The following is a 17866-nucleotide window of genomic DNA, read 5'->3' on the forward strand; positions in this document are numbered from 1 at the left end:
GGCACAATGGCAGCACTTGAGAGGCCGAGGCAGGAAGATCACTTGAGGTCAGAAGTTCAAGACTAGCCTGTGCAACATAGTGAGACTCCTGTCTCTACAAAAATTTTTAAAAATTAGCTGCACATGGTGGCATGCACCTGTAGTCCTAGCTATTTGGGAGGCTGAGGTGGGAGGGTCACTTGGGCCCAGGAGCCTGCAGTGAGCTATGAACATGCCACTGCACTCCATCTTGGGCAACAGGGTGAGGCTCCACCTTGAAAAAAAAGAAAATATGAAAACTCCTATTTCTATGTATTTCTAAATTTCATTACTTCTTCACTTTTTATTTTTATATATCATAATATTTGTGATATAATATAGTAGAACATAATAAATTTCTAATTTACAAGTAATGTGCAATGCTTTGCCATTTATTACTGTGGATGGCGAATCAAAAGCATTTAGAGACCACTGATGCAGATAAATAGGCAGTGCTCAGGTGCCTATTTATGTATGTGAATATACATACCTATTCTGTGTATGTGACTGAATGTAGGAATTCAGCATTTAGTCCCTTCTCTACTGGAAGAGATCTCTCAGAAAATTTTAACTTTATATTTATTTATGCAGAGAACATGTTTTCGTGACTGGTTACCTTAGTGATTGGCATCTGTCTGCTCCTTCCTGATGACACTTTCTGTTTTTTCTCAGTGCTCAGTGTTCTGGGGCTAAAAAGGACTTGTGAGGCCACAGAATCAGTAGACACTTTAATTTCACATATGAATAAGCAGACCCTTATTGCTGAGAGTAGCAAGTGCAGAGTAATTCTCCCTAAAAGGTGAGAAGAGAGAAAGGAAATTATTTTGCAATGTATTATTCAATTGATTTTGTCTTTTTATTTTTGTTTTCCAAGACAGCGTCTCACTCTTGTAGCTTAGGCTGGAGTGCAGTAGCATGATGGTGGCTCACCGCAGCCTCAACATTCTGGGTTCCAGTAATCCCCCTGCCTCAGCCTCCCAAGTTGCTGGGACCACAAGCACATGCCACCACACCAGCTAATTTTCTGTATTTTTTGTAGAGATGGGATCTCCCTTGTTGCCCAGGCTGGTCTTGAACTCCTGGGCTCAAGTGATCTTTCTGCCTCGGCCCCCCAACGTACTGGGATTTTAAAAGCACCAATAATGATGTATAATTAAATTTGTAGATATAAGTTAAAGTTAATGGCAAAATTATATGTGAGAATTAGAGTTGATTCCCTATGTTCTGTTTCCTAACTTTTGTTGTTTTATTTTTCATTTGACCGGAAGTCTGGAGTGATAAGTTGTTAAGTCATCCTTGCCTTCCTGAGAGTTAAATCAACCTTTCTACATTAAAATCTAAGAAGTCTTATTAATTATGTAGTAATGTATGAACACTTGCTTCTTTACAACTTGTCTTCTTTTACAAAGGTCCAAGGCTTTTAACAAAAATACATACAGAATTAGTCGGTGATTCTTCAAAATTAGAGAAAAGTGAAATAATTACCCATCCTAACACAATTTAAAATTCATTTTCAAGTCTGATAGCTCCTTTAATATCTACCCCTAGGGTCTGTACCTTAAAGGGGTCATGTAAGTCAACAAATTCATTTCCACAGCTTGTTTAGAGGCTGCCCAGTGAAGTCCTTAAAAATACTCCCTTTCAGAATTATTTAAGCCCAGGAATTTGAGGCTGCTGTGCGCTATGATAGTGCCACTGCTCTCTGGCCTGGGTGATAAGCCAGTCCCTCTCTCAAAAATTTAAACAATTTTTTAAAAAAGAGAAAAGTTACTAAGTTTTATGAAAAAAAAAAATACTCCTTTCATAAACCTGAGATTAATATTTTGTGAGGGGTAATGTGAAGGAGTGAAAAGGCCAGAGAAGCATTTACAGTTTCAGAAAGCAGTGTCCTCACATTATGTAGTTTTCTAATAAAATCCAAAAATTCTAGGCAAAAATCCAGATGTTCTACGAAACCCTCATGGTTAATATTATGAAAACACATATTCCATCTGAGCATGAATTTATTTAACCATCCAAATACATCATCATGGATTTCTGATCAGTGAAATTTAGTATATTTGGTTAAAGAATGAAATTTTCTTCATCACACATGTAGTTTTGAATGCCTGCTAGGTCAGTCAGGCTTCATGCTCAGCACCTTGTGCTCCCTTATATAGATGTATAATATAATTTGGGACTTACTCAGGTAAAATTTTTCTGCTTCTGGCACATTTACCTTTACTATATCTTTATAGTTTTTCACAGTTTTATAACCATTTGCCATCACATTTTTTAATTCGGAAGCACACATTTGTATGTCTCATGTTGAGGTCTCAGTTTTCTTGGAATTACATTTTCAAAGTCATTATTGAAAATGGAGTTTTTAGTAATCAAACTATTTGTTTTCTTGTATAACTGAAATTATGACTCATTCAGTGGAGTGCCCAGAGCTTGCTCAATTTAAGAGAATTTTATCATGAAAACATAAATCTCTTTAAAAACCATGGCATGTTTCTTCTCTCCCACCCCCAAGCAGTTAGTTTAAGTAGAGACCCTCTAGAAAACTGCACCTTATGGTGACTAAGAGTTTTGCAACCATGTCTAAAGGCCAGGTATTAAAATTGTTGGGCTGATCACTGAGTAAAAATTTGCCAGGAATTTAACAGATAGCAAGAAAAGTACCTGATAACGAGTGAGATCTGTTGAAGAGCAGTCATTACCACCATCACAATGGCTTAGAAAAATTGCTGTGATTGGAAAAGGAGAGTTTGTGTGACTGCTAGGGAGATGTTTTATATTCCTTCGTCATTTGTTCATTTAGGTGTTTAATGGACATTATTATGTATTAGATACTGTGCTTAGCACTTAGTGACAATAATTGCTCTAGTTTCTGTTCCTGTGAGACAGAATGTATGAAATCCAGGAGCAACAATTAAATAGGGAATCTATTTTTTTCTTCCTGGTATGTCTCTGTTCTATAATACAAGAAAATTCTGTAAAGTGTTTGGTCACTCCTTGATTTAACTTGTGACTCTCAGAGAATTCACAAGCGAATAGCCATCTGCATGATGAAGTAAATGGGATTCGACTCAGATGGTTTAGAAGTCTTGGGGACTGTGGACAAACCAAGAAATGACTTAACTTTTAGGGTTCAGAATGGATATATAGAAGTCTTGTAAAAACGTGGAGAAAAAATTGAGGAGAAAAGCATTCAGTGATTGATAGTTATGGCTTTGTGAGAGGAATTAAACTGTACTACATTCCGTGAAAAATACTCCAGATTGTTCTAGATTGAGATTTAAAGACAATTTCTAAGAATAACAATTGGGTACATCTATACACCGTTCCATCTTTGTAAAGGATGAGTGAGTGACGTCATGTGTTGTTTTTTCTTTCTTTATGATCATGAGACTGCTGTTCTTCTCATGGCAGTTTTTCCAATTTAAGGACAAGTACCTAGAGGGACATGGACAACTTCTTGAATGCTAAAATTTAGAATCCCCAAATATAAGTTCAAATGTCACTTTTTTGGCATTCTGGTTTTCTGACTCAATGGCATATGAAAAGTTTGGTTTAGTAGGTAAGCTATTGTTTAATACTACAGGCATATTTCCATTTGTTAAAAAGAAAACAGGATTTATAACATCATTAAAAGTGGTTCTCAGTTCTTGAAGCAGTGAGAAACACCTTATTCAGTTAAATTACTTAAAAACAAAATAATATATACTAAAACAGAAATTGAGATTATCCCTCTCATATTAAGGCAGGATAGCTTCAATTAATAAAGTCAAACCAACCCCCCCAAAATTAAAATCCATGTTTGATATTTAAGCTAAAATACTCATAGGCCAGTTTAAAGGGATGATCCCCATTTTCTTTAGAATGAAGTTGTATATTTTTGTTTATATTCTATAACAGATATGCCATTTTAGAAAATCAGAAGAGGTGTATGGAACTGATAACCTTAGTCTGGAGGGGCTAGATTATTCTTTAAAACCAGGATATATCTTTTTTTCCTTTATAAATATTTTGTGATTCAGGAAAAAAAAATCAGAGAAAAAGAAAATTACATTTAAGGGAGAGGGGACATGGTATGCCCAAGTTCTTTAGCACTAGAAGCGGACCCATGACTGGGAACTGCTGGGGAAAGGACAGAGCAAGGTAAGGAGGCTCTTGGTGGAATGATGCTTGTCTTCAGATCCACATATTTTCTAGGTGAGAACCTTGAGAAGAAGAAGCACACCTTGTCCAACTTAGTGTTTCCTACCGCAGCTTAGTACTTCCCAGGCAGAATGAGCAAAATAGGTTGGTGGAAGAATAGTAGCTGACATCATAGGTGACATGGACCACTGGGTTCAATGAAGGAGCCTGTGTTTCGGAGCTATTTCAGACACCTGGGTTGAACTCTAGCTGTGCTACCCCTTTCCTGGGTGGGCTGACATATGTTATTTTCTCTGCTGAGATTATGACATCTCTATTTTAAAGTGGGATACTTACTGTTCGGATTTCAGGGAGCCAATACAAACTGTTCTTTCATTCCTGAGCTCCAAACAGTCCATGAGAGTGATGGCAATTGGATCATCAGCTTTATTACCGCAAAAGAAAGCTGGCAATGTGATTCAATTCTATAGCCAAATGGTCTTACTAACAGCCCTGCCCTAAGTCAACTGAAGTGTGAAGAGTGAGAATGCAACTCCCCTCAACACCTACCCAGAGGGCTTTAGGATGGAATTATTTCATTTGCAGGGGCAATCAGTAAGTCTTCCTTTTCATCTCACTCTTCCAAACTGATTTCGAATATTCTGTAAATCAGCAGAAATGAGCATATTAACTGGGTTAAACAAGATTTATGGGGCCAATTTTTTTTTAAGCCTTGTAGAGGCCAGGTGTGGTGGCTCATGCCTGTAATCCCAGTACTTTGGGAGGCCAAAGCAGGTGGATCACTTGAGGTCAGGAGTTCAAGACCACCCTGGCCAACATGGTGAAACCCTGTGTCTACTAAAAAGACAAAAATTAGCCAGGCGTGGTGGTGGATGCCTGTATTCCCAGCTTCTTAGGAGGCTGAGGCTGGAGAATCACTTGAATCCGGGAGGTGGAAGTTGCAGTGAACTGAAATTTCACCACCACACTGTAACTTGGATGACAGAGTGAGACTGCATCTCAAAAAAAAAAAAGTCTTCTCGGAAGTGCCTGCCGTGGCATCATGGGTTGTTCTGCCACCTAATCAATGATTCTTTGGAGCCAGCTTAGGATAGGGCTTTCTTAATGCTAGGTAGAGGGACTGTTTCCAACAAATGTTCGGGAAACCTGCTTTGTGGAGATAATGGTTTCCTAGCAATAATACCAGCCTGAACTTTCGTGAGCTATATTTTTTGTAGTTTAATCTACTAGATTGGATCAGGCTCTGATTGAGTTTTTCACACAAGCATTAAGGAGAAGAGATCCAGAGAGAGAGCACACCATCTGAAAGAAGCTGTCACATATCATTTAAGAATGTCAGGATGATTAGACTTATTTTAACTACTTGGAAAAGTGTATAAGATTCCCAAAACCTTTGTACCTCCACACCTCTTTGCTATTTTTATTACCATCTGTATAGTGTCCTATTATGATTAGCCAGCAAGCTCTTAAAATGGAAAGGATTTATGTGCATGTTTTTAGTGGCAATAAAGAAAAAAAAACAGTGGAGTGAATATTTCTGCCAGGTTGGTTGGGGCCTAGGAGGGGAGAGTAGGTGATAGCATCTCGTAGCCTGCATCTCAGAAGTCTGTGGAAAGAGAAAAAACAGAGTGTGGGAGATAGGGGCAGGGACTATATAAGAAGTCAATAACAGAAATTACCCTAGGCTCTTAGTAAGCCAGAGACAAATGGGTAGGTTTCCTGAACATAGCTAGACTGAAATTAATGCTTATAAATGTCCAGAAGTTTTTAAAAAAGTATTTCTTAATTTATTTCTAATTTAAAAATAAAACAAACAATATTTCTTAGCAAGTTATCCTTACATCACAGATATGTTAATTTGGATAAGATTCTTAGATGAAGTGAATTGATTAATGTGAAAATTAATTCATGAATCTTAGATATCAGCAAGTGAGTAGGATTTGTGAGTTGTTTGACAATATTTCTTACATATAGTATTCATTTTTCCTAGATCATCTGACTGCCAGTATTTCATCTCGAGAGTGGCAATTTAAAAAGGAAAAACATTTTTTCCCCTGGGCTTAGACTCCACTAAAACTTGTGGGTTGAACATTTTACCCAAATATAGACCTTTTAGTGATTAAGCTAATTTACTTTTTTCAAACTGTGACATCCTGTTTATAAGAAAGAAGACTTATAAAAAGTAATCTGAGCATGAACTAACTCTTCTAAAGTCAACATCTTGGTGAACTTATGTGTTAAATGAGTCACAAATATTTGGATGAAGGTTTTCTGGTTTTGAAAGAGAAAGTACTTGGGAAAAATGTCATTTTGGTTTCATTGAAATGGAAACATTTGAAAAAATGAAATTCACTGGTGAGCCTATCATGTAACAGGTTTACACACATATTTCTTAAGTCAGTTCTGTGAATTTTTAGAGCTGCATCCTCCATGGGCCAACTCTTAACCATCACGAGATGCATTTAGCCTCTATAATTCTTCCCAGAAATGATTTTTTTGTTGCACAAAGTAAAATTTTTATAATATTTTGAAAGCAATATTATTCACTTTGTAAAATGTGTCCTTAAAATTATTTTTTGTCCCAAAAGAAAGCTGAACTGGTGCCTATTCAAATTATTTACCTTACAGAAAAATGCTGTCTCTTTACTCTGAGTCTTTATTATTTGAAATTGTCATTATGAGCAACTTAAAATTTAATTTTCTCTACAATAATATTATACTCAGTATTTTATACTTGATTTTACTATCCACTTGCAATTTCTACTTGATTTTTAATATATACCTACAACTTATTAGCAAAATTTAATTTCTCTACAATAACATTAACTCAGTATTTTACACTTGATCTTTAATATACTTGCAATTTACTGGTTGAATTTTTGTGAATTGAGCAAGTCCATGCTCTGTTCAGCACTTCCAGTCTCTGTGCTGTTTGTCCTAAAATCCTTATCTTCTGCCCTGTTGTATTAAGTGTCGGATCTGCATTTAAGAATCTTGTTGATTATTACGTCAAGAACTTCAAACCTATCAGTTTTCAGTTTCAATTACTTTTCTTTTTTTAAAGTCACTATTTCTTCCCCTATTCACTTACAGTATCATCTCCCAAATGTGGGTCTTTGGTCATCAGAGAGCTCTTCCTCTCGCTTATCACACCAACTAATTGGCCATCAGTCCTTGCTGATTCGGCCTCTAAAATGACTCTTCATTCCATTTCTGCCCTAACTCAGACACAATAATTTCTTAGCTAATTTAGAACAAAAGCTTCTCATGGGCTTCCCTGTCAATTTGCTCTTCTCTGCCACTAGATCTTTCTGTGCAGATAGTCAAACACGAATATATAGGACTTATTTCCCTAGAGACTTTTACCTATTTTCCGTTGATTATCAAATGTTTACAATCTGACACAGCATACTTTTTCTAGATTCTTTTTTTCTACCTATCTATCTGCTCTGTGACCCGATACACATGGAGATTTATCCATGACTAAAAGTTATTTGAGTATACTATATGCTTTCCACACTGGACTATTCTATGTTTTGATTCCCATTATTAAGACTCAGTTTTTTCCTTCTTGCTTTCCTTCTTCCAGAAGTAAAAATCACTTCTTTTATGTCCTCTCATAGTACTTTTGTATTCTCCTTGCCATCATGCAATATATCCCATTGATGTTAACTGTCTATATAAGGATTTTTTGGGCCAAATTATGATTTTTTTCAAGAGGGGTATTTGATTTCTTATTTGTGAAAATAAAAATAGTTTCACTGTTGGGACTTAATAAGTGCCCCCATATTAACGGGGCACTGAACAAAGGGTGCGTCAAAATGAACTCGGATTCTCATAGATATAGTTAGTGTTCCAAGTGGATGAAGTTCCAATTTTGAGAAGTACTTCAAGGATTAGAGTAAAGAAAAAGAGTCTTGCCAATTTTTTCCTTGAGGGCTAGGGTTTTATTTTATGGCAGTCATGGGAATTTCTCTGAAAAGTCAGAGAATAATGAATGGCAGTATTACCTGTAAATTTCTATTTGTCCTCATGCGAACCACCAAGTCATTGTCTCTGGCATTTGTTAGTGATTCATTGTACTGATGACTTTAAAATAAAAGCCATCACTAGAGTCATTCCCTTGCTGTTCAGTTTGGCATTAAGTTGATTAGTTAGCATGTATTTATTGGCAATGAGGTAAATATACTAAGTTAAATGCACACCAACAGAAATATAATCCCTACCTTCTATTTGTTAAAATAGAGGTGGAAAAAGAAAGTTAGTACACATAGAATAATTTAGACTGAGACAGATGATATAAATGTCAATGAAACATGGAGCAAGGAAAAATCATGATGATCTGAAGAAGCAATGAAAGGTCTCATTAAGAAAAAGTTAACTTGTTCTTGAAAAATAGGTAAGAACTACATGTGTGAAAATGAGAAATTCAAAATGAAGAAAATAATATGGATCCATTGACAAGAATACTAGATTTCTATGTTTTGCAAACCAAAATTCAGTTAGTAATTTTAGCAATACCTAGACTGTTTGCTTTTAGGAATATGAAGTTATTTTGTTCCACTTTGTTTCTGTCACCAGGTGGATCTGATATTGAATATCTGGACTTCTATAAGCCTGTCGTATGGTTCTGGATCCTTGTAGGACTTGCTTACTTTGCTGCTGTCCTCAGCATGATTGGAGACTGGCTCCGAGTGATATCTAAAAAGACAAAAGAAGAGGTGAGAATGAAGAAGTGTGCAAAAACACTTCTATTTAGTTAATTCAGTAAAGGTTATTTTAACTTATTTTTTTGTTTACATTTCAAATATTTAAACATTTTAAAATGTTAGTATTTTCTATTTGGCATGAATTTGCTGTATGAGGCTATGGGCAAATATATGAGTTTAGTTTATTCACTTAGAAAATATTTCTGTGCCAATTGTTGTCTCAGAACTGAGGGTAATTTCTGATTAAATGAAAAAGATGTAACTAAAATCATTTTCTTCATTATTTATTTTTCTTTTGTTTTCTTTCTTTTGTTCTCAAGGGCACAAAATGAATTTATTCTGTAAAGAAAAATATAATAGAAAATATCAAGATATCAGCAGCATGAAATAAGGAATGTTTTAAATAATGTACAAGTTTTTTACCTTTAAATTATTTTATTTTTCTTATTTCTATATAAATTTGTACGTACACATATATAGATATATTACAAAGCTGTATGCATTATGGCCATTTTCCCTATATATAGATTTTAACAATTTAAAAAGGTGTCCATTTACTTACCTTGTACAACTATACATGTAGAAGTGACTGTTAGAATTTTGACCCATGAAATTTTGGAAAATTTGAAATTTAAATATTGATTTTGCAGTTCTATAGTTTGGAAATTCAATTTTGATTTTAAATTTACATATCCAGGATCACTATTAGTTTGAATGTGACAGAGCAATGTTTTACTATGAAATGTGTATTTCTTGCTTCTGGGTCTTAGTCAACTTTGCTAATTGTTTCAGAGAACAACAAATCTGTAAAACTTGTACCTATAGTATCTATTGCCTTCCTTTAACTATCTATTCTTAGATCACAGACATCAGTGTCACACTCTTTGATTGCTACAAGCATGAATTATTTGAGCATATATACCAAAGAAATAGAATAAGATAGAAAATGATGAAATTAGCTTCCCTTACAAATGTTTTCTTCATTTTCTTTGAAAGTTATAAGGTCATATAGGTTTTTGTTTTTTTTTTTTGAGACGAAGTCTCATTTTGTTGCCCAGACTGTAACGCAGTGGCATGATTTAAGCTCACTGCAACCTCTGCCTTCCAGGTTCAAGTGATTCTTCCACTTCAGCCTCCTGAGTAGCTAGAACTACAGGCTTGCACCACCATACCCAGCTAATTTTTTTTTGTATTTTTAGTAGAGACAGGGTTTCATCATGTTGGCCAGGCTGGTCTCAAACTCCTGACCTTCAAGTGATCTGCCCGCCTCTACCTCCCAAAGTGCCAGAACTACAGGCATGAGCCACCGTGCCTGGCCACATCATGTAATTTTTAAATCATACCCAAGGTGCCTATGTGAACTAGCAAGAATGTAAATTACCCATACTTCAAGAATGTCATAGTTCCTAGTTGGGAATTTACTTATTCAGTCTGTATGCATTAGTCTATATCTTAGTTGCAGCATCAAACCAAAATCTTTTTATTATAAACAAGTCAGTAAGACAATATGCTCGACACTCCAATTTAAATTGTATGAAAAGTCTTGCTTTGAATAGGACCTCAGTGGATTTGCCTCAACCTTAGCTCATTGTATGTGGGGTACATGAGTGAGTGTGGTGTGTGTGGTGAGCTGGCGGTGGGAGAGAGCACGAGAAATATGATGGATCGTTATTCTTCATGTGTACTTCATGTGTATATTGAGATGCTAAAGGAAAAAATGGAAATTGTAGCTGGGGAATGTTTTGAATAACATAGCTAAAAAGAGAACTACTCAAACATCTAGTCATCATCTGGCTTTCAAATGGATTTAAAAACACATGCACGCAAGCATTTATTTTTTAAATAAAATAGACTTGAACAGAACCTATATCATACAGTCAGGTAGTTAGGAAAAGTATTGTTTTGTAATACACAAATACACACATATAATATTATAAATAAACAATATGTTATATACACATACACATTAATATTTTTATGGTTCACAGTCCAAAAGTTTGAAACCCACTAAAGCGCATAGAGTACAAAGATAAATTTTATATCTTTATGAATTGATGAAATTGGTATAGAATATCTGCTTAAATTTAAAAACCCTGTATTATTAAAAAAACAGTGCTTTTTGTGATAGGACTAGCTGGGTCAAAGCATCAGCATACTTTTCCAGAGTAATGAGTCTGGTCTGGCTGTTACATCAAAATACAACAGACTGGGTTAACCACGGACTTTTTTTTCCCTTATAGTTCTGGAAGCTAGAAGTCCAAGAAGGTGCTAGCAGGTTGATTTCTGGTGAGACCTCTCTCCTAGGCTTGCAGGTGGTGCCTTCCCACTGTGTCCTCACATGGCTTTTTCTCTATGTGCATGCATGGACAAAGAGAGCGAGAGTATGTGAACATGCGCTCTCTGGTGTATTTTTCTCTTCTTATAAGTCCTATCAGATTAGGACCCCATTTTTATGACCTCATTTAACCTTAATTACCTTATTAAAATCCCCATCTCCAAATACAGTCACACTGTATTTGGAGCTTCAACATATGGCTTTTGAGGAGATACAAATTAGGCCATAACACCATCTTTTCAAATAAATTTAAATTTCTACATAACTGATTCATTCAAAATGAAAAACAAGGCCGGGTGTGGTTGCTTACACCTGTAATCCCACACTTTGGGAAGCTGAGGCAGGCAGATCACTTCAGCCTAGGAGAACAAGATCAGCTTGGCCAACATAGTGAAACCTCACCTCCACTAAAAATACAAAAAACAGCTGGGCATGGGGGTGGGTGCCTGTAGTACCAGCTACTCAGGGGGTTGAGGCAGGGGAATCCTTTGAACCTGGGAGATAAAGGTTACAATGAGCGGAGATGGTGCCACTGCACTCCAGCCTGGGTTAACAGAGCCAGACTCTGTCTGAAAAAATTCAAAAAACAAAAAACAACGTTGTGTGCCTACTTATCAGTGATCTTCATGACTCTCAACTGAAAGTATGAGATGTATCATTGTGTTTTCATGCTAGTTAAACGTTGCAGGGTTTTGTTTTGTTTTTTCTTACCACACATCTTTTGGTATCTACCTAGTATTATGGGTAGCATGTACTTTCTGGTGATTGCATCTGTCAGAAGCTGACATGAGTCAAGGCTATGACCAAAGCTTTAAGTGAACCCTGCAAAAATGCAGCTGCTCTGGACGGTTGAGCCAGTTGAAATGGAGCTTTCAATGGGTGCAAATGTATATATTTTCTAATTTATAATACAATGTAGGGAACTGCAAAATGGGGTCACAAATTCAACAGAGAATGTGAAGAAAGAGAGAAAGACCCCTTATAATTTATCAAAATATTATCATTGCCAAAATTTTTATAAACAAAACACTACTAAAATTTCTAAAGCAATGGAAAAATGATTATTAATTTTAATTTTGAAATAACTTACTAAAGGGTATAAATTAATAAAAACCTACAAAATATATTTTAGTTGTCATCTCTATGTAGATGACGCCAGGTGACTGCTCAATAGGTATTCCTTACTTTCCATGCTCAAGTCATCTCAGGCACTGTCAGTTTTAAAAACTCTCAAAGTGTTAAGAAACAACAAAGTTATTTCTAGTTTTCAGTTTTGATGAATAAAAACACTAAACATTTTTGATAACTGGGAATCCTCTTCACTAAAAATATAACTAGTACAAAGTATAAAAAACACAGAAATAGGAACACTTTTACACTGTTGGTGGGAGTGTAAATTAGTTCAACCATTGTGGAAAACAGTGTGGCGATTCCTCAAGGACCTAGAAATAGAAATTCCATTTGACCCAGCAATCCCATTACTGGGCATATATCCAAAGGATTATAAATCGTTCTACTATAAGGACACATGCACACGAATGTTCATAGCAGCACAGTTTACAATAGCAAAGACCTGGAACCAACCCAAATGCCCATCGATGATAGACTGGACAGGAAAAATGTGGCACATATACACCATGGAATATTATGCAGCCATTAAAAACGAGGAGTTCGCGTCCTTTGTAGGGACATGGATGAACCTGGAAACCATCATTCTCAGCAAACTGACACAAGAACACAAAATCAAAAACCACATGTTCTCTCTCACAGGCGGGTGTTGAACAAGGAGAACACATGGTCACAGGGAGGGGAACACTATACACGGGGGTCTGTTGTGGGGGAGTGGGGGGGAAGCGGGGGGGTGGGGAGTTGGGGAGGGATAGCATGGGGAGAAATGCCAGATATGGGTGAAGGGGAGGAAAGCAGCAAATCACACTGCCACGTATGCACCTATGCAACTACCTTGCATGTTTTTCACATGTACCCCAAAACCTAAAATGCAATAAAAAAAAACAAAAAAAACAAAAAAACCCACAAAATTAAATATAGCTTCAAATTTTCCAAGTGATAAGCATACTTTGACACATGCTTTCCCTGAATGAAAAGATTTTGGCTAATAACCCAAGTCTTATATTATTTTTTCAAAAACAAATCTGCATAAACTATATTGGTTTAAGTATGAAAATACAGATCTAGTCATATGTGCCCTTATTCCATTTCTGCTTTTTATGTTAAAAGATATTCTGTTTCCAGCCAGGCGCTGTGGCTCACACCTGTAATCCCAGCACTTTGGGAGGCCAAGGTGGGTGGATTAACTAAAGTTAGGAGTTTGATACCAACCAGCTTGGCCAACATAGTGAAATCCTGTCTCTACTAAAAATACAAAAATTAGCTGGGCTTGATGGCAGGTGCCTATAATCCCAGCTACTATGGAGGCTGAGGCAGGAGAATCGCTTGGACCCAGGGAGGAGGAGGTTCCAGTGAGTTGAAATCATGATACTGCACTCCAGCCTGGGTAGCAGAGAAAGACTCTGTCTCAAAAAAAAAAAAATGTTTGCAATGAAGAATAATTTTAATGAAATTATGTTTTGTTTTCCATAAACATGTTCAAATACAACATGATATAGCTAATCCATCTGAAATATTTGAAGAGGAAATGATTTGTTGAAACACAATATATATTCAAAAGTGCCACATGTAATTATAGTTGATCTGCATCAAGGAAAACAATAGTAAGCTTGATAATTTTCCAGTTTTCCACTGAAACATATGCATGTCTGTAAAAGCGTTTCTTTGTCTTTTTTTTTAAGCTCCAGTGGAGGGTAGGCACATGTTTTCATAGAAAACTAATCTTTTCTATGAAACTGTGTACCCTCTTCTGAGGAAATAATGCTTCCACTTACAAAATAAAGCTTATTTAGATATTCTGGATACTACAATAATACTGCTACACGAGGGAGGAATAATAGAAGTAAGATATGACCGCGACACTCAGAAGGTAAAATCTATGCTTGCTTAGGAAGAAAGCAGGCAGTAGGGTGTCATTACTATGCACAGGCATACCTCAGATTCCTACTGTTTACATTTCTTGAGCTTGAAAGGGCCTGTAATTTCTACATACTGATTGTATTGATGAACCTGCACCAGTGTTTGGGTGTTCCTGTGCACATATGAGATAAACATACCAAAGCATGCCAGTGTTGTCGGGGCAGGTAGCACTATAGCTGGCCACGGTGAATTGATAGCCAAGCAGTGCTTCTCTGCCCATATAATTTCTTAGTCTCTGGAGATGCTTATGCAAATAGAGGCTCTCACTTTAGTAAACTGGCCTTGTATCATATGAAAAATACACACTTTGACTGGACAACGCTAGTGCCAAGAAGCCTTGAAAGCCTGTCCCTGAACTTGTATTTCACCTCAATTTTGTGAAGGGGCCTGGAAATATGAAGGAACATAGTTGTTTTGTTTTGTGAATTATCTGGTGGCAGCATTTTGTCTCCTCTAAATTTCACTCTGGGTGGCAATGACTCTTTCAGGAAAAGAGCTCGGACTTGGTGGCTCTTTATCTTGGCCAGAGATGAGCAATTAAAAAACAGTTGCAGCCTGGGCCCTGGAAAGTGTGCAGTAGATCACTTTATCATTATTTCTTGTGGGAGAAGTGCTTTCAATTTAAAAGATTTTATATGCCATTTGAAAATGGCTTAGGCTTTATTCAGAAAACTTTAGGGAGCCATTGAAGGATTTTAAGTAAGTGGAACAAATGATGTTGGCAACAGTGAGAAAGATGAATTAGATGTAAACAAAGCTGAAATCAGGAAAATCAATTGGGAGAGTTATTGCAGGTATCCAAATACTTTAAAATGAAGGATCTAGGGTAGCAGTGGGATAGAAATGAAAGTTTAGATTTCAGAAATATTTGGGGGATAAAAGGAATAGAGTTTGGTAACCTATTAACCATGCACAATAAAGAAGAAAAGAGAATGACATCCCTAATTCTAACTTTGGGTAGGATTACAGAACACTGGAAAATGAGAGATTTTGAGTGAATTGGAGGAACGAGATAGTTTTATTTAGGACAGGTTGTGATTGCAGACATGACAGACATCCAGGTAGTTAATTCGATTCTAGAAAATTGCATCTGCATGCCTGGAATGTAGGAGAAATTAAAGCTGAGAAGATAGTTTGGGGTCATCGATACCTGAGAGCTGTGAGTACAGATGAACTCACCTAATGAAGATTCATAAAGTAGGTCAACAGTCGAGTTAAACACAGAACCTGGAGTAACACCTTCACTTAAGGAGTAGGATGTGGAGACTGGACTATTTAGCAAATAATGTAGTTAAATAAATTGATTTGTGGTTGGGTCCCTTGGAAAGGCAAAGGCATCCAGGTTTTGAAGATAGGAAGATGGTTTACAGTGAAGGATCATATTGGCTAAAGACAATGGTGAAGAAAAAGGATCCAAGGAAAGGCTAATATAATAACATAAAATAGATGAATTAAGTAACTAGAATTCCCTATCAGGTTGTGCTCCCCATGCACACTCTTGTAAAAACAATGTAAATCTTGTTCCCTGGCATGGATGCAATACAGCAGCTATGTCTTAAGATAGTTCTGGCCACATAAAACACAGTTTCAAAGGGCACCAGTCACAGCGTTGTTATGGAAATGGGAGCCCTTAGAGCACAACTAATAGAAACCCGTGTGAATGGTGCCGTGGGGAATTGAGCCGTGACATGGAGACCAGTTAGGAATTAGAATTATTTAATGGCGAGTTCCTAAGTTATTAATTCATTCAAAAAGTGCTATTAAGTTCTTATTATGTGATGAGGGCTGCATTGGGTGCTGGGAGTAACTCCTCGTCTGTGGTGGTTTGAGGCTCATCTCTTTATTGGGAGGATTGCACAGGTGGTGTATTCGCTTACTGATCTTTATAATGTTTGTTTTTACTTTTCTTCCTCTAATGCTGGAAAAAGGAGCTTTGACTAAGAAGGTACTGTCTTTGATTGGAGATCAGTTCTTAACATAGCCTACTTTTCCTTTTTTCTTTTCTTTTTCTTCTTCCCATCCTGCATCACTCCCTTCCTTCTTTTCTTTGCTCTTCAGACTACGTATCAGACTTTGTAATTGTTGCTTTGATGTCTATTAGTAGGGCAGGGAGGCAATGCTCTTTGGTACAATTTTTCTGGTGTTGTTTCTTGTCATTATTCTCCTACCGAGATATTAAAGTAGTTATAAATGACTACTTGAAATTGAACTATGGACATAGAATTCAGTGACTGTAAAACTTCTCAGGTGTATGTCTTATACATATAACTCTTTTTTGGCCAAAGGATAAGAATAAAATAAAATAGAAGCAGGAAGTGTCACAATGAGCTATTCGAACTAAGGCACAAATAAATGGCTCGTGTTCTCTTTCCCGTGGGGAGAGGGCTGTCCTTCATGATGTGATGGGGAAAAGATCAGTGCAATCAGATTTTGAGGTTCATCTGCTGGTCAGTGTTGGCTCTGCCTAATCATGCAAAGGAGAAAGTTCTTTCTCCAGTCACAGACTCAGTTCAGCAAGTTATTGTCTATTTAGTAAATAGCCAATTGGAAAGGAGAATAAAATAAGGCAAGAATTAAATTATGCTTGTCAGAAGCCCAGGCATGTCTAATTTCTAAGTGAATTGTATGAGTAGTCATTTCTGCAGGACCAAGCCCCCAAATTATATCTCTATATATAGCCTCAGTATTATGTTGCATGCTATGAACCTTTGTGGGTCTAACTTTAGGAAGGTCTTAACAAGTCAAAATGTATAGTAAAAATGAAATACGATTTGAGGGCGTTCGTTCAGAAATGGAAACCCTTGTCTTCTAGAATACAGTTTATTTCTCCTTTAATACTAAATGAGATAATGACATAAAATTCACAGCTGTCAAATAATAATGGCTAATAAGGAAGCAGAAGCACACAGAGGTGACTTGTGAAGGGCTGTGCAGCTGGTAAAGTGGAAGAATCAATAATGAACTCAGATAGCTTGACTCCATGGCCCAGCCTTTTAACATTTTAGCTGTGCGGCTTCCCAAGTGCTCACAATGTTTCTTATGTGTTGTTGTTATTGCTTATTTCTGTTCGGTCTTCTCATTCACTTCTACCCGTCCTCCCCTCATTCTTTACCTCCCTCCTTCTCTTTCCTCTTTCTCTCTCCTTTCTCCTCCTTCTTCTTTTTGCCTTATGTGGGTAATATTGACTCATCAGAAACGTGCCGAAGGCTTACCATCTGTTACTCTGTAACTACAGAGAAGGGCTTTGTGTATTTAACTTGGTTACTAATTATTTATGGTATAGATCAGTGAAATCTTGAAACTTAAAATTTTTACATTCTTTCAAGTGAAAAGAAATGATTTGTATGATTTCTGAAAAGTGAGAGGGTTTTGAGGCCAACAAAACTGAGATTTAATTCTATCTAAACTATTTACTAGCTCTGCAAACATCACCAAAACGTCTAATCTCTTTGAGTCCCTATTTCTTTTTTGGTAAAATGCAGGTAATGGTACCTCCTTTATGAGTTTGCTGTGAAGATGTGATGAGGAGTGTGTGATGTGGCTGAATGCTTAGTGAATGCTTGTTTCTTTCCACATGGGTTTCTGAATAAATTAACATCAAATTATCTCAAAT

The 17866-nt window shown here is 36.5% G+C and overlaps 1 protein-coding gene across 5 annotated transcripts in view; it reads left to right on the plus strand.

The window, feature by feature from the left end:
• The window catches only part of KCNK2 (potassium two pore domain channel subfamily K member 2), a 221636-nt gene that overhangs the window by 170760 nt on the left and 33010 nt on the right, over positions 1-17866 (plus strand). For all 5 annotated transcript variants that reach the window (XM_012459651.2, XM_012459653.2, XM_012459652.2 and 2 more), the window contains one exon: positions 8743-8882. In XM_012459651.2, the coding sequence (XP_012315074.1) occupies positions 8743-8882 (140 nt within the window). The remainder of the gene's footprint in view (positions 1-8742; positions 8883-17866) is intronic.

Source organism: Aotus nancymaae, unplaced genomic scaffold (genome assembly GCF_030222135.1).
Source record: "Aotus nancymaae isolate 86718 unplaced genomic scaffold, 86718_ANA_hifiasm-v0.15.2.pri h1tg000032l_0, whole genome shotgun sequence".
Classification (NCBI taxonomy): Eukaryota; Metazoa; Chordata; class Mammalia; order Primates; family Aotidae; genus Aotus; species Aotus nancymaae.